General features: G+C 33.7%; 3 protein-coding genes across 6 annotated transcripts; 1 reads left to right on the top strand and 2 right to left on the bottom strand.

The window, feature by feature from the left end:
* Positions 1 to 1,131: 1,131 nt before the first annotated feature.
* LOC119638908 lies at positions 1,132 to 14,289 on the top strand. 2 transcript variants are annotated; one of them, XM_038036008.1, is made up of 8 exons: positions 1,132 to 2,304; positions 11,081 to 11,207; positions 11,447 to 11,600; positions 11,667 to 11,857; positions 11,918 to 12,506; positions 12,577 to 12,758; positions 13,241 to 13,419; positions 13,476 to 14,289. In XM_038036008.1, exons 3-8 carry the CDS (start codon positions 11,478 to 11,480, stop codon positions 14,129 to 14,131), a joined length of 1,920 nt encoding a protein of 639 aa, XP_037891936.1. In that variant the 5' UTR covers positions 1,132 to 2,304; positions 11,081 to 11,207; positions 11,447 to 11,477; the 3' UTR covers positions 14,132 to 14,289. The 2 variants fall into 2 exon arrangements, with proteins under 2 accessions (XP_037891936.1, XP_037891935.1); XM_038036007.1 differs by lacking the exon at positions 11,081 to 11,207 and having other exon boundaries at positions 1,136 to 2,304; positions 13,476 to 14,288.
* Positions 2,525 to 5,222, bottom strand: LOC119638911 (nuclear transcription factor Y subunit gamma-like). Of its 2 annotated transcripts, none has more exons than XM_038036011.1 (3): positions 4,880 to 5,222; positions 3,558 to 4,809; positions 2,525 to 3,490 (listed from the first exon to the last, which is right to left on the bottom strand). In XM_038036011.1, the coding sequence occupies exons 1-3, from the start codon at positions 4,903 to 4,905 to the stop codon at positions 3,176 to 3,178; spliced, it is 1,593 nt and encodes a 530-aa protein (XP_037891939.1). In that variant the 5' UTR covers positions 4,906 to 5,222; the 3' UTR covers positions 2,525 to 3,175. The 2 variants fall into 2 exon arrangements, with proteins under 2 accessions (XP_037891939.1, XP_037891940.1); XM_038036012.1 differs by having other exon boundaries at positions 3,558 to 4,806.
* Positions 14,290 to 14,457: 168 nt separating the features above from the next.
* Positions 14,458 to 19,951, bottom strand: LOC119638909 (eukaryotic translation initiation factor 2 subunit 3). Of its 2 annotated transcripts, XM_038036010.1 has the most exons (5): positions 19,721 to 19,951; positions 19,078 to 19,252; positions 15,912 to 16,366; positions 14,696 to 15,351; positions 14,458 to 14,635 (listed from the first exon to the last, which is right to left on the bottom strand). In XM_038036010.1, exons 1-5 carry the CDS (start codon positions 19,784 to 19,786, stop codon positions 14,557 to 14,559), a joined length of 1,431 nt encoding a protein of 476 aa, XP_037891938.1. In that variant the 5' UTR covers positions 19,787 to 19,951; the 3' UTR covers positions 14,458 to 14,556. The 2 variants fall into 2 exon arrangements, with proteins under 2 accessions (XP_037891938.1, XP_037891937.1); XM_038036009.1 differs by lacking the exons at positions 14,458 to 14,635; positions 14,696 to 15,351; positions 15,912 to 16,366 and adding an exon at positions 16,399 to 18,626.
* Between the last annotated feature and the right edge of the window lie 1,557 nt (positions 19,952 to 21,508).

The following is a 21,508-nucleotide window of genomic DNA, read 5'->3' as shown; positions in this document are numbered from 1 at the left end:
AAAGCTGTACTTAATACCTCTTGTGCATACGTGATGCCAAAAAGACAGTGCTGGATGCCATCACGTAGCTGATTCCAAACCAACCGAAAAACAAAAACGTAAGTCAATTTGAAGGTGGGACTATATAAATATTTCTTTGCTCTTGCACTCAATAGCTTTGTGTGGTTTTGACGATTTCTTTCGTTATAAGGATTTTCTACCGCCTATACCTTTTTCACTATATATTTGAGTACAAAGAAACATTTAATTTATTTATTTACGGAAATACGAGAAAAGTGAAAGGAGAATTTTTACGTACTGCTCTTCGAAATGTTATTTTAAAGATATTGTAAAAAATTTGATTTAAAAAATTGAAGATTATAAAAGCTGTTTCGTGGGCATTTTAAAAAACCGTGTTGAGAAAAGATCGCGTTTAAGACTTGGGAACGGCTGCTTTTTCATCATATTCAACACTTGGCTAATTTCTGCAGTTAACCTGCAAACTTTTCTTTTCTGATTGGAGTTGCCATATTCGTCAAAAATAAGATCACTTGTTTATGCTCTATGTGCTGCAAAATGAAAAATAATTAATTCAATGCTAGAATTGATGGTAAACATAAAAACTTAATTTTAAGCTTTTCACTTTCTTTGCAGAAACAGTGAAAGCTTTCATATCTTTCCGAACTTCATGTCCGTCCAATCCGCTTACACTCTCTCTTAGAAAAAGGCTGGCATTTTAATTAACATTACATTTTATTAAATCCTTTTAAAAACACGCCGACAGTATGATAAATACTTGGGCTTATTTTTATTTTGACAAAAGTATCTTGAAGGCTCTACAAATATTTTTTAGATTCCCCATTTCCTGTTTAATATTTTTCTAGGAACTTTTTGTCAACTTATATTACCTTAGTTTGTACTTAGAAAATTCGATCGATTTCAAATATTTATGAAAACAGTTTCAATATATTAAAATTTAAATGTGTTTATACGTTATCACAGTTTAAAAATATTTTCGCAACGTGACTCAATACTTTGTGGCATATCTCTTTCTCTTTTTTTAATAAGCATTCAGAAAGTTGAGGAAAAGCTCATATAATATGAGGTGATGTGATGGGCCCATATTTCTGCGCTGGCAAGTAGCCATTATAGCAGATTTTTAGAACTAGTTCCTATTGCATCGGAACTTTTATAATTCAGTTTTTGCTTTCAAAAAAATATGAAGATATACTTTAACTTTTAAAGGACAAGTAATTATATCGAAAAATTACCGATCACCAAGGTAAGAGCGTATGAATGGCTATAATTGATCGGTAACGGCCCTCGGCAATTCTTATGATTTCTTATGTTGTATTGATGGCACTATTAAGCTTTCTTAATTTTGCAATACCACTTGAAAGGATTTCTTGCCACTTATCTTTCGGCAAATCTCTTCTCAGTCGTCTCAAGGAGCAAATTTTATTTCCGTTTCGTTTTTTTCTCTAACTGCGAGGTCAATGTTTTGGACATATTGCGTGCAATCATCGTACATGAATTTCAACACGTGACTTGAAGTTGGTATGGTGAAACAGGAGCAAAATGGTATATTTTCTGCAGATTATATTGCATATTACCACAAATTTTCCTCTTGTGGCGTTTCTACATTTACATTAACTGCACTCTACCATATTTATTGCCAAAAATTAACATATCCGCGAAACTTACATAGCTGCCATCAAACGCGCCTCTCACACAAGGAAAGAAACAGCTGTTTCTTTTGTAAATACTTTTATTTAGATATGAAACCTTTGACCAGTTCGTAGACAGACACTTTAGATTTTTTTAGCAAATATTTAATTATTTATCCATTGGTTGTTTTTAGCAAGACACCTCGCATTTTTATCTGTGATTTTATATATCTTAGACATCTCGTTCTTGCAAGGAAAAATCAATTAGAGGAGCAAACATTAACGCGTGCGTTCACTAAGAGATCGAACTTAACATGAATAATACTTGTGTAATAAGTGCCGGAAAGTGTCATTATTGAATTTTCAAATCGTTCAATAAAAACGTAATAGAAATAAAAAATGTATTAGACAGAGATTTATATCGAAAAGGGCTTCAATAATAAATAAAAATATTTTTTATTTATTTATTATTAACGTGACTTGGAGCAGGAACCGAACCGCATTATTATTTTGTTTAATAGGTTTCTCACGAAACTGTTAAAATGCGTAAAATACGGCCACGAAATTTATTTAATATTATTATTCTCGTAACAATAATCGGTGGTTTTTGTTATTTCTTCGTTGTGCCGCAGCCAGATATGGATAGACAAGAGCAAATGTATGTATGCATCGCCATATATATTTATTGTTTATTTTACATATTTCATGTTATCAAGTTCATTATGTTCATATTCTCTTGAAAAACCCACGAAATGTTTGTTTCAAACTTTCCCACCAGAAATAAAAAAGCTCGGAAAAAAGCGTCTTGCATATAAGATAAACTTTCTAATAATCTTCTTTTTAAAAGGAACTTTTCATTTTCAATTCAGACATATTGATTCGTTTTCAAATATGGTTATGCATTTTATTACTTATACATTATTTCACAAGAAGGGATTTTATTCTTTAAAATCAATAATCTATAAATATAAATACATCAATGGTATACAAGTCTTGATGGGGTTAAAGAAGTAATTCTACAAATTTACAGTTAGAACAAACAAGAAAGTTGTATCCGCCTTGGAGGCAAACCTTTGATACCCACCGACTTGAACCAGTAAATAGAAATTGCCTAAAATACGTTATCAATTGCCGACGTAACAATAAATTAGAATTTTGTTTTGTACGTCTATAGTGCTGAGCTTATTCCATTATGGTGGTCTATTGTTCATTTCCGAGCTAAGTTTGAAGCAATTGAGATCTTATATTTACACAAAGTTGCAGTGGTCAATTTATGCCCCCGTTGGCATGCAACAGAAAACGCAGGAAAGGATGAACATTGTTAAACGGGCAGAGAATTTTATACTGATTAAGTTCGGTGGTGATCCTGGAATTATCGCCTAATAGCAGGTATATATATATATATACATACATAACTGATATATAAAAACCTAAACACCTGCCTAAGAAGCTGGCAGTTAAGAAATTTACAAAAAGTTAAGCATATCCTCAGCGGCCCAATAGCAGCTGCTTCGGACGTTATCTTCAGGCTAGCAATTCGAGCGATAACCACCGTTCAGATTGCGTTCCGCGCCGGATGTTGCGACAGCGTTTTGAACAGATGGACTTGCACTAATATACAATGTACTACTGGGTCCTGCGTGTTGAGGTTGATGTTGTTGTGAACTATGTTGGTGATGCACACCAGCAGCGTTTTGCGATTGCAGTTGTATGAGTTGTTGAGCACTGAGTAATTGGGTCGGTATAATTATCTGCTGGGGTGCTTGCTGTTGGGATTGCTGTTGATGCTGTTGTTGTTGCATTTGTAAACGTAACAAGTTTATTTGGTTTGCGTTGATAGCAATCTGGGTGTTCAAAATTATTAATTAAAAACCTATACTTGAAAAACTTATTTAAAATATTAGACATTACCGGCACATTGGCTAATTCACCGGTAGGTGTAACTACCACTTGCTGCACTAGCTGAACTTGTTGTTGCTGCTGTTGAGCCAAATTCTGCAATAAACCGCTTTGTTGCTGGTGGTTAGTTAGAGTTGCGTTGGCGTTGGTGGGTGCAGCTGCTGTTAATATCAATTGTTGTGGTTGCTGAGTTACCAAGTTAAGACCTGCCGCTGTTAAATTTTGCGGCTGCAGTTGCTGTTGTTGCAACTGCAATTGATATACCAACTGTGGTTGGCCTGGTTGTTGTCCGGGCATTGTGATAAAGTATTGCATTTGTGGCGTTGAATGATGACCAGTTTGTTGTATGATTTGAACCTGCTGCTGGGTAGGCTGACCCGCAGTTACTACTTGCGCAGTTTGGGTGCTATTAGTAGTGGCCAATGCGGCATTTGTTGTCACTTGGTCAGCTGCTATAGTATTTAAAGGTTCACTTTTTAGTGTAGTTACGTTAATCATTTCGCCAGTTACAACACCACCGCTAGCAGCAGCTGGTATTGAGCTACTGTGTGTTACTGGTGCCGACGAAGATGCCGATGAGGTTGCATTTAGTCCATTCGCAGACGTAGATGTAGACGTAGACGTTTGTGCGCTTTCATGCTTCCGGTGATGACCAGAAGGCTTTATATCTTCTCGTGGCACAATATCAATGAGAAAATCAAATTGATCGTAGTTAGCTATAGCTTGAGCAATGTCTGATCTTTGTAAGGTACGTCGCTTGCTTTCCTCAGTATGAATCCAGGCTCGCATAGTTAACTCCTGGATGAAAAATTCGCAAGCTTTGGCAAATAGAAGCGGGGCTTCAGCGGCAATCATTTTCGCATTATCATCCAGTTTCATAATTTTTTTAATGCGTGCTAAAGGTAAAGCCTGATGTCTGGCATCAACATTTTGCGTGCTCTGTATCTCATGTAAAATATTTGGCCAGAAATTGTCTAATGTTGGAGGCGGTTTTCGCGGTATCGGTTGCTTAATGCTTTTGCTAGCTGGCTTATCTTTGGCAATAGGGCCGCTATGAACAATTGTTGCATTGGTGATTGCGGTCGTGCCAACACAACCAGCACTAGGACTATTCAAAGTGAAATGTGCGGGTCCTTTTGTGACACTCGCAATTGTTAAGCCTCCCCCGTGGTTCGTCGGTGGTACGCTGCAATTCGTACTAGACGATCGTTCATATGATTGTGATACGTTTATATCCATTTTGATGGTGTTCTCATAGGAGCTACTAGAACATGAAAACGAAAAAATTACTTCATTAAGGCCATAAATGCTTGAACTTTTCTTGTACTACTTACTTTGTTGTTATTTTATTACTATGCATTGCTATATAAATTAAAATAGCAACTATTTACAACTGTTTTCAATTAATTTCCTCACAATGGTGATTGCGCTGTTGGCTTCAATTAATGCGGATTTCCTTCTTCATTTGTCTGCGACTTGCTCCGAGTAAAATCTATCTCCCAATTAGGTTTATTGCATGATATCGAATTAAGACTGACTTCGCAAATTCTTATGCACAGATTCTTTTTTATTTCCAATAAATTTAATTTTATCGTCTACAAAACACAATTACAATTTTACACACAGTGTTTAGTTGTCAAACAATACCAGTCAACCAGAATTTGTGTGTGCTAAAAGCTACAGATTAGGCATTTAACTAATATGGCCACTCTACCAAAAAATTACCAGATGTAATGAAATGTAATGAAATAATAAGAAAATACTTACCAATGTGAATGCAATTTTGCAATGAGCAATAAAAAATATTAATATCGACAACTACCAGTATTCACATTTAGAATATATATATTATATATAAACCCTTTTGTAAAAACATTACAGGATTTGTGATTAAGTGGCTGATCATATGATGGGTGTTTTATCAATTGAGTAGCGTATATTCGTTCTCATTCATTTTGCATGTATTGTGCAACTTTATAAAATGAGCGTATATTCGTTCTCATTCATTTTGCATGTATTGTGCAACTTTATAAAATGAGCGTATACAATTATTATTATATTAATAGATATTATTGATAAGCTATGATTGGTAAGCTAAAAAATATAAAACAAATTCAAAACCAGATATGCTAAAGTTTCGTAAAAATTGGGTACCGAGTGTGCAAAGTACAGACCAAAACAGCAACTCTGCTCGTCGTCATATCATACAAATTATTGATAATGTGGAATAGGGGGAAAATATTACCAAAAAATGGGATGGCATTTGTGACGTACTCTTGTGCTTGTTTTGTTTTAAACATTTTAGGCACAATCATTTGTATAAAGCGACATGTTCACATAAAAGAGTTGCAGCATATAATATGTCATTGTTGTAAAACACATGCGGTAAAAGCGGAGAAGTAAAATTTCCTTATAGATAGCAAATTAAGCAAGAAGATCTATTCAAATATAATTGTGTTGGACATTTCACATTTCATTAGTTGTGGCAGTACTTTTTAGGTAATTGTACAAAGTCCCACTTACATAAATAATTTTGTGATTATCGTGGATATGCAATTGGTATCCAAAAAATATCTCATCAATATGATAAATTATAATAATAATTTTTTGAATTTTATATTATTTAATTATTAATAATAATAACAAATAATTTTTTTGGTGGATATACATGGTACAGTTAATGTCTTCAAATTCGAATTTTTACTGCTTATGCTTATTACTAGTTTACGCGTCTATGAACATAAGAGGGAAGAAGATAAAGGGATTTTATTGAAAGCAATGCAATCTTGGGGCCATAAGTTAGGCAAAGAATAAACTATTGTTATTTTAGTAATTGTGGGCGGATCATGGGTATATTTCGAAAATATGGTGATTAGATTTAATGAAAAATTTATTGAGTGACCTCAGCCCATCGACAATCGACAGCCAGACACATAGAAAGGAGAAAGATGGACGAACATGTCCCTCTTTTACCCATTGCCCTCAAAAATATCTACTAGTCGATATATTTTTACATGTGCGATAAATATTTGTAAATAATTAATATTAAAATGTGTCCTTTAAAACGAATGAAATTTTTCCATTGTTTAAATTTTTGATGTCATTGTGCCCTACGCCGTTTATATTGTACGTACATACCCACAACGATCGATTTAATCTTGTCTGTCTGTCTTGATAGTCCATCTACGAATTTTTGTGTTCAATCTGCAGAATATAATTTTTGAAATATTTCGACGGAATTCGATACAATCATGTACATTGAATTGATTATAATCATTTTTACGGTCAATCTCCATTTATTTTGAAAAAATTATTACATAAAAATAATTACAACATTCAAAATTTTTCGCTGAATAATAATTCTTTGGAACACTAAATTGATATGAAAAGCTTTGATTGAATGGCCATCTATTTGAAACCATCTCTATATAACCGTTCCTACGAAATCCAAGCTTTATACAGCAAAAGAGAAAAATTTCTTAGTGAAAATTGATTCATAATAGTAATCTGACATAAAAGTTAACTGCGCAAAATATGGATAAGCAAACAGACAAGCTTAGATCAATACAGAAACAGATTTTCAAGTCCTTTTGGATGTTGCTTACATCTGCACAAACATCCGCGAACTTAATGCAAGCTTGTACCACCTTGTTCTGATATATATTTACTACTTTTTCTTTGTTTGTCGGCAATGCGTAAAATATATTTTTTATTCAACTAATATTTTTGCAAATTTTATGCAATGGCCCCTATTCTCTAAATTATATGTATGCTGATAAAGTGTCCATTAAATCGATATTTCGGTAGATGAGTTTGTGTACATCTTATTGGAGTTTTCGAGTTTGGTCACAATTGTAAGCACTTCATTTCGTCTTCTATGAACTAAATACTAAACTTTTTATTAGCCTCCGATTGTAATTTTTATTAGCCTCCGATTGTAATTTTTATCAAGGATTTTTCTAAGATAATTACGTTAAAAACGGAGCTTGCAACATATTTCTGATTACGTGGAATAAAGCCTACAAATTTGAATCTGTTTATCCTCTTCTCTTATCTTATCCGTTTATTTTATTATCTTTATGAAACGTTTTGTTGTCGTTTGCTTACGGCTTCATTTTTGAATACATAACATCATATTCTGGACTGTTTGTTCAATCTTTCGACTCCTTTTTTCTGCACGAATGTTTTCAATGAGCCTTCTAGTATATTACAACTTCGCTGATCTTTTGCTAAAAGTTTCTCACTACCTTTTTGATGCTTTTTAGCACCAAAGTTGTGCTACCTAACTGCGGTAATAATAAAAAAAATATAAGGGCGACAAGCGAAAAGAATATGTTAAAATTTTCTAGAAAATGGTGATCAAAATATTCTGTGCCACCGAGGTATGTCGAGAATTTTTTTAAGTTCTTGATCTTGCTATATATTAAGTATAAAAAACCACAGAACTAAACGTGCTAAAAGAATTACGAATTAATCTTGAGTTAAAAGTCAGGTAATATCTGAAAAATGTTAAAAGTGGAATGTTCAAAGTCCAGAAATACCAATGTTTACCAAATGGAATATAAACAAAAAAAAAAAAAGAAATTATTAACAAATAGTGAAGCGGAGGACTAATGACACACTTCGGAAGTGTCAAATTGCAACTTTAATAAACGACAAGTAAAGATACAAGCGCACTTCTTACGTTTATTTACATTATCACTTTTACTTATTATTGCTGCTTATAATAATTTGTGTTCACTTAAGATTTATATTATTTTATAAATATTTATGTTAGGTATTTCCAGGCCAAATTGTAAATAAGAAAAATATATAAAGTATATAAAAAGTTTTTAATCCACAACGCGACATTGCTATCATTAAAAACTGTATGTAGTAGATTTCCAATATTTGGCAGTTTTAAAGTAGCAACATCCGCAATAGCATCAAATGTTTATAAAGTTTTATTTCAATATATATTAAACAGTTGCTATGAAAATGAAGACCGTTATTTATCTGTTTATAGTTTTCTGTTCAAATTCTAGAGTTTACTGTCAAAATGCATGCATTGTCAATATTCTTGTGTGTTAAAAATAATCAGACAATTTCTGCTTATTTTCAATTTTAAAAAAATATATATGTGTTGAGGATAGAGAAAGAAGATTCGGTATATATGTGCTCGCACGATGTCAGTGTGATTACATATCATTATTATTGCATAAAAACATCAGAACTAAAAATAATCCTCGTTACGTTGAAATAGATTCTAACTCGTCGAATATTGCAGATACGGCAAGGGAGCTTGAAGAGGAGGGAAAGAGAAAACATAAATTTACGGATTTTTCAAATAAGTAAAAAAAATAATAATTCAAAATTGCTTACTCTCACATAATTCAAAATTTTTGACGCTAAATTAATTCAAAATTCCATACTCTCACATAATTCAAAATTCCGTACTCTCGCATAATTCAAACTTCCATACTCTCACATAATTCAAAATTCCATACTCTTACATAATTCAAAATTTTTGGCGCTCACATAATTCAAAATTTTCGCGCACAAACAAAAGATAATTGCCTGAAATCTACCTTAATTTAGAAGCATCTGAGAGTAATTAAATGAGCGACTCTGAAAACCACCTGTTTGATTCCAATTGCTACTCCGAATTTGAAGAATATTTGTTTTATCATCCTGGTATGTATAACAAAATAATGTAAAGAAGAAGAGGAGTTTTTAGGCACCAATTAATTGTAGCAGCAAGTTATCATGCTGATGCAAAATACCATACGTTAAGAGTAGAGGTACCGTCAAATACGGTAACACCACGTCAACATATGGAGCTGTGTCATGAGATGAAAAAGAAGAAAAAATTATTCATATTTGGTAATATTCTGGTATAACTTCAGACACGGCCGTTAAAACTAGAACCAAATTTGTTGCCGTATTGCTTGTAAGAAATAATAGTTTTATAAGAAATAATAATAAAAACTTAAAATATAATTGATTTCGTAAAAATTTTGTTAACGGAAAGAAGATCTTTTTTAAGTAAATAAAATGGGAAGAGATAATGTTCCTTATTGGCGAAGATGCTAAATTACTATATTTTGGAAATGTTTTCACTGCCTTATCGGCACATTAAAACTCTGAGTCGATGGACTTAATACCCGCACTTTCATTTAATTACCGCAAATTACTCTTTGGCAAACTTCCTGGAGACGAGCGAGACAGAAATAAATCTTGAAATAATTATGCGAGAGCATTCATAGGGAATCTTCTCTATCTGCTTGGTGAATATTCATAGGAGAACTTCATACAAGTGTTTTTAGAAGAAGTCTTCCAGTTAGTCTCCTCGTTACCACATCTAATCTTTAAATCACATATCATCATCATACATAATTATGATGAGAATGCATCGTTACAGAGTAAGTCGCTTGTTTGTGGGATTTGAAGTTGCTTTGTTCTTGTATTTGAACTTCGAACTTGGTAATTTGAGAGAGTAATTAAATGAGCGACATTTGTTTGAATTTATTCGAACTTGTCACATTCCGTAGTTCCACAAGGGCGCCTGAAAATATGGGTTTAAGGCTTTGCTCTTTTGAAAATCTTCGAAAGACCATATATAAAAATTTACTTAATTAGATCGCACGAAAAAGTCTTCTGAAATTATATCCACGCTAAAGTAAAATTTCAAATTTTCAATAGCGCTTGACTTCTGATTACATTCTTTCACAGAGAAAAAAAAAGAAGAAAATTTGAGTTTTCTTGGGGGATAGAGAAAGAAAATTAGGCAGTTGAGGGATTGAGTTATTCGAAAGAACAGCTTTTTGAAACAAAGATTTTGAAATTTGTTTTTTCCTTACATTTTTAAAGAGAACTATCATTGCATTGATATTTTTTTTCAAAAGGAAAGATAACAGAAACTTCTTGCTGAAAAAACTACAAAAAGTGAAAAGTTATATAGCTATATTGTGAATAAATCTATATTACGAATTTCGACACTAACAACATGTAAGTTATAATTCAAAAGCAGAAAATACACAAAAAACTCCAGTTCTGTCCAGTTAGTCCACTCACACGCCAGTAATTGAAATAATTGCGTGACTCTAAGGATCAATTTTTTATCAATCATCCCTAAGGCTTTGAAAATATCCATCTTCCAAGCGGTTACGTGTCTCATCGAATCAATAAACGACAATTATTTTTTTTGTATTTTTATTCTTATTATTAATTAAAAACTTTAAAATTTATAATCTGATAAAAAATCATTTAGCTGCGGCGATGCGCATCGACGTGGTTGTTTGATTTGATAAGTTTGCTTTTATTTGTTAAGTTAAATTAATCTAAATTTGAGAATAATCTTTTCTATTATAAATCTGACTAGCCTTAATTAAAAATAATTTTATTATTCTATAAATTGTAAATGATTTACTTCTTCTAAAAAAAAGAGAAAATAAAATATAAATGATATTTTTTTTTTTATTTTAAATTAGTTTAATTATATTTAACTTAAATAATTTTGTTATTTCTTCTTTGATTTCTTTTTTTTGGAAAAATAGAAAAAATGTATTATTATTAAAAGTATTGAATAGCTGGTAAGAGCTGAGGGTGACTGAGGGGTGAAGGAAAGGCAGTATTGATTGGGCATAGTATTGTATTTATCCGGGAAAAAATTTAAAATTAAAAGTAAGCATGTTTTTTAAAAAAAAATGAAATATTTGTAGCGTAACAAATAAATTATCATGAAACTAATTAAATTTTTTTTTTACCCATCCCATCCGACGAGACAGGCCGGAAAACATGCGATAGGTTCATGATTTAAATATAGAAATACTTACATCCTTGCAAAGCTTAAATATCAAATACGTTAGAATTTACTCAATTATATTGTTTTTAATTGATTATTATTATTATCGTTGTTACAGAAAAACAGTTGAACGTTCTATACGCTCAGTAATGAATCAATCAGAATGTCGTATGCCGAATTTGCCTGTGAATAATCCAGAGATAATGAAATTTTATCACCATGTCGAACCAATTAATTGCGGTGATCCTTTGGACGATTGGGTTATGTGCGAGGAAAGTAAAATAATTTTCTTTTTTTGTACAAATATTTTTACAAAAAATTCTTCTTTCGTGAAATAGAAATCAATTTGTTTTGTAAAACCGGAAATAATGGCGAAGTACGGTGAAGTGATGTGCTCTTATGCGGACATAATACGGAAGAGTGATTGGAAGTCTCGTTTCAGCAAATCCACATCGTACTCGCGGGAGCCGTATGTTTTGCAAGCATCCGATTTCGCTAAAGTTACTTGTATAGCGGAAAATCAGAAAAAGTGCGCTGTGCGAATATTATGCAACAATAATCTAAAATTTTTTTTTTTTACATAACGTAGATGGATGGGTATGGCTTATGGTATACGAGACGGTGTACAAAACACTTTAATACACAAACCTGTACCGCCCCCGTTAAATAACGGCAACTTGTTACAAGTATTAGATGCCTCCAAGTTTCCTTCACATTTCAATATACTTATGTACGGTTATGATTCCCTTAGTCATCACGCTGTTCTACGTAAGTTGCCAAAAACGTACCATTATCTTACCAAAGTTTTGCATAGCATCGTTCTCGGGAGTTATAACATTGTCGGCGATGGTACTCCGCAAGCTCTGATACCGATTTTGACCGGTTATACTGAACTTGAATTACCGGATACGCGGAGACGTATTTCAAATACAATACCGGTTGACAAGGCATATCCTTTCATTTGGAGCGATTATGAACGACAAGGCTACGTCACTTCTTTCAATGAGGATGTGCCACAACTGGGAACTTTTACGTATCGTTTGAACGGTTTTAAGGACCAACCAGTTCATCATTATTTACGCACATTCTACGTAGAAAGTGATAACATTTTCTTTAATGAAGATTTTTGCATAAGTCATCAAGCAAATCATTTGGTTATGATGGAATATACCAAAAATGTTAGTTTCTAAATTCTTAATAAGATATTCGACGAAAACCTTTTATTTTTTACTATTTCGTATCGTTTAGTTCATGGTCAAGTATAGTGATACACCAAGATTTGTGTTTAGCTTTCACGGATCACTTTCGCACGATTCTGTTAATTTGATAGAAGCCGCAGATGATGACATTGCTGCTTGGCTGGATAAGTTGAAGCAGAAACAACTATTGGAGAATACAATCTTAATTTTTATGTCAGATCATGGAAATAGGTACGTATGATCTAATGCTTGCACTAGCCGCGGAAAGAAAGCGTCTATTCAATTTGTACAATGTATATTTCTACGCTTGATAAGGTATATGCACTCTTAATCAATGATGCAGCCATGTCCGTCTGTTCGATTACATATTGATATAACGATTATGACGTCAAAACTTTGCAATCTGGTCCAAATCTTCTCTTCTCATTCTCTTCAGCTTAAATCATTGAAATCATTTCAATTGCTCGTCTACAATTGACATAATTATATATAAAATATATAGATGCTAAGATTGCACAATCACCAGTAAAGTGCTGCCAAGTCATACAAACGTATAACGATGAAATGCATCGCAATTTTGTAGCCATACACCGCACCATACATCTGGTGAACAATATTATAAAATTCGGCTCAAGCTGAATGCAGTTGCTTTTTAATTCCTTTTTAAAGAATTAAACCGCCTTGTATGGAGTTTATGACGGCTTTATTTCTAGATTTGCGGATGTACGTAACACTGTACAAGGCAAGCAGGAGGAGCGTTTGCCCTTCTTTAGTTTTGCTTTCCCCGATTCGTTTAAGAAACGTTTTCCTCGTGAATATGCAAATTTTGTAAATAACAGTGAACGACTAACAACGCCATTCGATATCCACGCCACTCTGACACACATTTTAGGTGAAAAGAAAAATACAGTATGGTGGTATAATCATACGAATTATTTAAATTTGCAGAGTTACAATCAGCTCAAGTGTCTACTCAGTTCGACGAATCTTCATATGGCGAATTTTTGAAAACCAAAAAATCCCTTGCCACCATGAGAGTGGAATTATCAGATTTAGCGAGAAATAGAGCAAAATCTCTATTTGAGCCATTGTTATGGAATCGATCTTGCGCGGAAGCCTACATTGAACCACATTGGTGCGCTTGCTTGGATTGGAAGCCGCTTAATTTAAACGTTAGTTCGAACATGGGAATAGCTTTGAAAGCAGCAGGAGCTATTTTAAACGTTATTAACAACGTTACAGAGACGTTTCGTCCATATTGCGCCGTTTTACAGTTAAAACACATTAACTGGGCCATGCGCCTAAGCCCACATAAAGATTTGCTAGCTTTCGAGAAAAGCAGCGATACTGATGGACATGTGCCTGATTTCAATAATAAAGGCGAGCCGTATGAAGTGTTTTATCAATTGCAAATTGTAGTTTCCCCTGGGGATTCGCTGTTTGAAGCTAGTGTCTCGCATAATCTTAATTCGTTATCCATGGAAAGTAATTTGTCAGGTATCTCTCGAATAAACAAGTACGGATCTCAAGCAAATTGCATTTACAAACGCAACCCAGAATTGCGAAAATACTGCTATTGTAAGAAACAGGGCGAAACACCATGAACAATAGAAGCAGGACCAAGTTGCTGTTTCGATTTTATGCACATTCTGTTAACAAATGACGATATGGATGTCGAACTTTGTTACTTCTATCACTCATTTCTTTCATTTTGTTTGTTTGACATTGATGTGTTAGCCACGGGCAACAAATTTTTAAGCTAATTTTCTCTTATTTTCGTAAGAAACATTATGAATAATCAATAAAGGCTCGAATTTTTTTCAAACTTCATCGTAATTGTGTAATCAATACCTTAACTGAGGGCTATGGCCTTCTTGTATGAAAGTTTCTTCTTGAGACACTGGGACTTTATTTTTATATAAGAAATGTATAAATTTCATACGTTTATTATTACTTTCCGAATGTTAATCACATTCGTTATGTATAACGTTACGTTTTAGGTATAAAAATTTCATTAGTAAAATTGAATTTATTTTTCAATTGGAGCTTGTCTATCAATAACAGGTTGTATAGTTTTACCACCAAAGATTTGCCCCCAACCAATCAAACTGAAATAAAACAGGAAAAATGGAATAAAATAATTCTACATTTTATTAAAAGCAACTTACCGCCAATGCTTTTCCACCCGCCGACTTAGCGCAATCTTTTCACCCTTTTGCGTGCACACAGGAGTGGTCAGGACAATTTTTGCTAAATCCCCTTGTGTAGCTGAAATGCGACCGCCAGTACTTAGTGAACCGATATTTACGAGCAGAATTTCGGTTTTTTTTAGTTTGTCGACTCTAGCTCCTTTTTTATCTCCATCAGTACGTACACCCAATAAGCGACGCAGTAGATAATAGGAAATTTCTAGTTCAATATAAATGTCGGGCAAATGGCCGACCGCACCAAGTACTTGGCCAACCAAGCGATCAGCGCGGCACAGTGTAGGATCAATTTTTGTACCCACACCAATCAGGCCTCCAGGGACGGCATATTGCAATTCATTCTGCTCAGCATATAAGGATACAATGCGGGAGAAGATGGGACGACAAGTTATGTTGCCATCGCCGTCCTTCGTAACCACGCCAGGACGTACTTCAATTTCTTGTCCTACTTTAAGAACACCACACAGTATAGACCCACCAGCCACACCGCCTTTTAAATCTTTCACTTCGCACCCCGGTTTATTAACATCAAAGGAACGTATAACAATTAACCTGGGCGGTGAACTGAAGTCACGTTGAGGCACGGGAATTTTTTTCACAATATATTCGCACAAAACCTGAAAGAGAAAATGATAGTAAATAACATCTAAACGGATCAAACGTAACACTTTTGAAGAAAAATTTTGCGCTTAAAAAAATATTTATACATATTGTTGTTATAATACTTGGGAGTATGAGTTGACTGAATTAGTTTTCGAAAACAATGTTTACGGGTCAATGTTTACATCCTCAGTTTTCTTATAATCAATACAGGCAAAAAAATCGATTAAAATTTTCTATATTCATTGCGTACAGAAGGGCAAAATCTAATTTGGACACAGTCCATCTACAAAATAAAACATATGGAGGATCCCCTGTAATCGTGGCTCGCTTAGTAAATACGATACTGCACAAAAGAGAGAATTGTGGAATTAAACGATATGCTCCTGCTTTTACGCTTTCTTGTGAAGATGGGTTTAAAAATTCGCCCCAAGATAAAAATATAGGTTTTTCTATCTCATTGCCTTAATCAATTCCCCAGTAATATTCAAATCTTGTTGTTGCTTTGTTAAAAACGCAAAGGCAACGATGAAAAAGTGTTTATTGTGCATGAAAACCTGTCTGCTTTAATACTTACATCTATGTTGTATTTCAATTGAGCTGATATAGGGATAATAGGAGCGCCATCTGCTACAGTACCCTTTACAAATTTTGTAATATCTTCATATTGCTCTTTGGCCTGCGACTCTTTCACCAAATCGATTTTATTTTGTAATATTAGAATCTGTTTCAGTTTCATAATCTCAATAGCAGCCAAATGTTCGGATGTTTGTGGTTGCGGACATGATTCATTGCCAGCAATGAGTAGCAAAGCGGCATCCATGACGGCGGCGCCGTTCAACATCGTGGCCATAAGAATATCGTGACCCGGGCAATCCACGAAACTGACATGACGTACCAGTCTGAAACGCCCCGTACAGGATGGGCGACTGCAAGGAAAATTATCATCTTTGCTCGAGCTATCAGATATAAAGCATGCCGGCCGAGGACACTTCGGATTGTCGCATTGGTAAATTTTCGCATTTGCATAACCTTAACGTGAAAATCAGTGGAATATTAGAAACAAGTTTAAATTAAACAACACGAAATGAGCGGTGCCTTCAGTGTGCATATATATTTGTAACATTTATGACAATTATATATAATAAGAATACCAAAATCCACCAGATGATAGCTTAAAAATTATGTATAATAATCTTTTCTATTTAAATATCTACATCGAGTTTACAAGAGTGAAATTAACAATGATACGTAGTTTTATGATACAGAACATGGAAATTATATTCCCTTTGTGCCGTGAAATATCTATATCCGCCACTTTTAAGTAAATATTAAAATGTCTGCTTAATATCGTATTGTCTGTGTCAGACAATAGATTGCGTTAAATTTGTGGAAATTTATGTCGAAATTTGGAGAAGTAAATTTTTTTCAATCACATTTTTCCAATTGAGACACTTCAAGACGGTCATGTGAAAAGACGAACGGACGAAAGAGTGACTGTGGCCACATTTTTAATATACAGCACGTTTGAGGGCACCCAATTAAAAGACACAATTAATATATCCATAAATATGTCTGCAAGTGGTGGGTTAAAAATTAAAAAAAGAGTGAAATCTATTTAAGGAAAGTTAAAACAAAACTTTGCGGCAATTGTCTGCACCGCAACGACAAGTAATTTTTTCAGCGTTTGAAAGGTTTTCATAGTCATCCAAGTCGGGCGCGTTTTGTATATAGTCGAAGGACAACTCTTCGCCAGCTTTGATCAATCTTAATGTGAAAAACGCCAAACGCGGCATTTTTATGTCAAGATTATCAATCCAGAATGAGTACACCCCTAGGTTAGGATCGCAGGAATGATTGACAAAATGCCCAATGTTACCATATTGTGCCGCATCGATAGTGTATTTGGTATCGGAACTGGTATCATAATCCAAATCGAACAGATATGTTCTGCCAATCGTATCATAACGTTTACCTCTTTCATTTGCTTCTTCGACAGTAATAATTTCGCCTACATATTCGCAAACATATTCGCCTTTGCACATGGCCTTATCGGTACGTACTCCCCAGCCACACCCGTTGCTGGTTTTAAAAAGACTTAAGGCATTTCGACGACCACGTTGTATGACTCGGTTGGGACAATCTATTGGACATTGACAGCTTTTGTTGCATTCGTAAATCGCCTCGCGAGGTTTGATGCGCAAACGTTCCTTCTTGTCATAGGCAAAATACCCATCAGCCATGCGAGCACAGCATTTGGTTGCAAGTGGCTTACAACCGTCTAGACAATTACAACCAACCGGCGGTTCATTGCCGATTGCAACGCCTTTACCTGCAAGATTTTCGCATATATATTTGAAATTTGGATCTAGGACATCCAAATCGACGTTGTTTTCCACCTTTATAGGAGCATTACCTTCTACTAAGTTTGCATGATCTTGCCATTGCAGCAATGAAATTTGCTGTTGTTTACGTTGAATAAACCACGGTTTCAGAAGCAAAGCACGCAATATACGTTTACGTATCTTTTGCGAATCTCGATAATTACGAGAACGTGATGCTTCAAATTGAGCCAACAGTATAAGATCTACCTCCAGTTTTATCATATGTTCATCATATTTGTCCAATTCCCGGACGTCTAATTCCTTAGGGTCCAAGGTAAGATTTTCTTTGATAATATTTTGCTGCGCTTCGTTAATAATGCAGACAATGCTATGACGGTATAACGATGTATAGTGGTCAATAAAATCATCCAATAAAGAGCACTCACTTATATTGTCTAGGTCTTCCCAAGTGTTTTGGTCCCTTGAGTAATTGAGCCATTTCACATAAAATACTGGTTGGCCATTAAGAGACTCAACGCACTCTATTTCTTCAATCACATATTCTTGTTGGCTTTTTCGGATGGCAGTGGCATTACTGAAAAGACCTTTTTTCAACGAAAGTGACTGCGATGGTGTCTTTAACTTATTATGGCGTTTGACTGGTTTCCTCTGTTTTTTAGCTAAACATTCTCTTGCGGATATTTTCATTGATTCACCACTGTGTGTGGAAGAATTATCATTGAAACTTTCATAACCACTACTGGGAGTTAAAGCATTAAGTCGTGTTTGCGTCGCGTCTAGTGGTGTGCGCGGTAATGGGCACGCCAGCCAGTGAAAAGAATTATAATTATATTGTTGCCGATTAAGATGTTGTCTTTGCAATTGTTTCAGTTCCTGACTCTCCTCGAACTCACGCAATAACCGTGGCGATGCCAGCAAAGCTTTCATGCGCTGGAGACTTATGCGTTCTGCAAAATTTTCGCGCGGCACAAAAGAAACGAGAAACAAAATAGAAAATTATAAATAAAATTAAATTGCTGGGAAATACAAGAGAAATCAATTTAACATTTATACCCGTCTTTTAATTGTTATAAGAAAAAAATGATTTGTACTTTTTTCACATACTTTTAAAAATCCAGCAATTTATTATATTTAGGAATCGATAATTTTACAGAACGCATTTTGTCTACCGTTTTCATAGTAACTTTCTTTTTTCTGTGCGCTATTGTAGTCATCAAATTTTGATGAAAAGTGAAACAGTTAATATTGACATAGTAGTAATAATATGAATGATAGAAAAAGTTATAATGTATTAATGGGTTTTTTTCTTATTTTTTTTACTTGTATTTGAAGCGGAAGCACATTTGATATGGATTTAGAACATTTTTATCGTTTGTGCCTGTTATTTATGTTACTCACCAAGTTTTATGGTAATGTTCCTTTCGAGTTCATTTTTAAACCGAACCGTCTGCACACCTGAAATGGCTTTGACCACTGTTGATTTACCATGAGCTACATGGCCAATTGTGCCAATATTTATTGTAGCCTGCCGTGAAATTACCTCCGGCGACAAGGGAGTCAAGTTATTAACTTCCTGCAAAGAACACGAAAGAAGTTACCAGAGATATTATTACCCTTCATTGGAAAACGTATCGAATGTCAGTTTTTGAGGTTAGACCAGTACGTCTAGTATTTACAGATTGCATCAGAATATGATTTAAGCACATAAAAGCGAAAATCTGTTTATGCCAAGAGTCTTAAAAAAGATCATTAGAGACATGATTTGTCTATTTTCATAAGAGTAACTTCATGAAAACGCCACGTGCTACAATCTTATTTATTGTATGTTAATTATATCGTCACTAAATCACTTAGAAAACCTATTTATTAAAAAGTATCGCGACTCTTATTAAAAATTATCACCATGAAATGTTCTTAAGACATCCAACATTTAAAATATCTGTTAAGTTTTCCCATTAAGAAATTTTCAGCCAATGTCTGCTTAGTTGGCTGTACATTTCATAGTATTTTCTGGCTTTCTTCTTGCAACAATCCAACTTACCAAATTGTTAAGGTCTTGCTTTTGCAAATTCGTGTTTACAACAATTTGTGTTTCTGTTGTCGCCATTATACGTTTTCCTTTCCCTTTGCTCCTCTTTTTAATGACTTTAACTAACCAAATTAGAATCAAACTTTACAGGCTACAATATAAAAATTTACAGACCATTGAAACAGAATTTAGAGCGGTTTAGGTCTTTTTTTATGCATTCGAGTTAAATAGTGTTGCCAATTCTTTACTTATTGCCTGTAATAGCCGGGTTGCCAAACCTAATCTAATTACCTATTAAATAATATTTAATCTTCGCTAAAAGTAAAACATGTCGCATTGCAGCAACGATACGCTTTCAAACGTCGCTAATTTTATAATAATATTTTTTTGCCGATTTCGTTGAGATGGTTTTTCATTTTTTGTAATTAAATCTCATGCCTTGGAAATCTTAATATTGTATACTTTTAGTAGCATTGAGCATTTAGCAGTCAGGATGTCAGTTGTTACTTTTTGTTTATTAATGCAGTAAAGTTGAAAAAGGTCTTTATTAATAAACTCACGTGCAAAAATGTTGTAGGTCATTTCATTATATTCGGTGCAAAGCGAAAAGGTTTGTTTATTGGATTTTCTACTACATAACCTGGATTAATGAAATGGTTAAACAATGTAAGTAAAATATCATTTTGCTTTTTAATGTTATTTATCTAATTTATGGTTATCTTACGCTTATGTAAATTTTTTTATATTAAGCGATTTCCAATTTTGGTTCATACCGTGTAAAATTATGTAAGAAATGAAAAGCAAGTAATAAGGACCATTAAATTTCCGTATGGCGCTATGTTTGAGAAGCCGTCTATGAAAACAAATTTTTGTGTGTGTTGAGGAAAAGAAACATAGCATACACGAAGCATATATGATCGCATTGAGCGAAGCATATATGATCGTTTTAACCTACATACACATTTACACTATTGCTCATATGCAATTAAAAACATTACGATCTGTACACTTTCGATTTTGTAAAAATACCATAAATTTTCATAGTTTGATAGCATAAAGAGTATTTGATAGCATAATGGGTATTTCATATCGCCAGAAATCGAGCTAAAAAATTGAAAGAGTCTTTTTCCAGAGACATGGAAATTTTTTTTTTACACGCATCTCACTAGATCTACTATTGAAATAATAATATTAATACGCGGACGCATATTCTTAATTAGGGTAAAATATGGCAAAAAGATTAACGAAGTGCTTACAACTGTTTAAGACTGTTTAATGACATGTTATACACTTTCGATCGGGAATTTCGCTATTTTAACAGAGTGTTTACAAATGTTTAAGACTGTTTAACGACATTTTATAAACTTTCGATCTGGAATTTCGGTATTTTAACAAAGTGTTTACAACTGTTTCCAACTGTATAAGACTTTTTAATGACATTTTATATACTTTCGATCCAGAATTTCGCTATTTTAACAAAGTGTTTACAACTGTTTAAGACTGTTTAATGAATATCTAAAGATGTCTATCAAAAACACGAAAAATCCAACTATATTATCATTGTTGTAAATACAGATTCGCTCTGAAAAATGTTATACTATTACAAAATTGTGGTAAGTTCAATTTAATAAATAAAGAAAATATTGAGAACATTTAAAAATACCATTTTAATACCATTCCAAAAGAGGTTCAAAAAATTATTCCATGCGATCCAACGTTTTCCAGTTGCTCAAACACTATTACTCAGCTTCCACTAAGACGTTAGACTATTTTTTCATGCAACGACTTTTTAAAACGAAG

The sequence above is a fragment of the Glossina fuscipes genome, unplaced genomic scaffold, assembly GCF_014805625.2.
Source record: "Glossina fuscipes isolate IAEA_lab_2018 unplaced genomic scaffold, Yale_Gfus_2 111, whole genome shotgun sequence".
Lineage (NCBI taxonomy): Eukaryota > Metazoa > Arthropoda > Insecta > Diptera > Glossinidae > Glossina > Glossina fuscipes.
The sequence above is the reverse complement of the archived record's forward strand: the minus strand, read 5'-3'. Positions and strand labels throughout refer to the sequence as shown.

Bases quoted from the DNA above. Each gene is read 5' to 3' on its own strand.
- LOC119638908 (XM_038036007.1), top strand. From the start codon at position 2,189: ATGCGTAAAATACGGCCACGAAATTTATTTAATATTATTATTCTCGTA. The intron at 2,305-11,446 runs GTATGTATGCAT...TCGTTGTTACAG, and splicing joins ATGGATAGACAAGAGCAAAT to AAAAACAGTTGAACGTTCTA. The intron at 12,759-13,240 runs GTACGTATGATC...CTTTATTTCTAG, and splicing joins ATGTCAGATCATGGAAATAG to ATTTGCGGATGTACGTAACA.
- LOC119638911 (XM_038036011.1), bottom strand. From the start codon at position 4,905: ATGCATAGTAATAAAATAACAACAAA. The intron at 4,810-4,879 runs GTAAGTAGTACA...TTCATGTTCTAG, and splicing joins AGTAATAAAATAACAACAAA to TAGCTCCTATGAGAACACCA. The intron at 3,491-3,557 runs GTAATGTCTAAT...TTGAACACCCAG, and splicing joins GTGAATTAGCCAATGTGCCG to ATTGCTATCAACGCAAACCA.
- LOC119638909 (XM_038036009.1), bottom strand. From the start codon at position 19,786: ATGGCGACAACAGAAACACAAATTGTTGTAAACACGAATTTGCAAAAG. The intron at 19,253-19,720 runs GTAAGTTGGATT...TGTTCTTTGCAG, and splicing joins AGCAAGACCTTAACAATTTG to GAAGTTAATAACTTGACTCC. The intron at 18,627-19,077 runs GTGAGTAACATA...AAAATTTTGCAG, and splicing joins GAACATTACCATAAAACTTG to AACGCATAAGTCTCCAGCGC.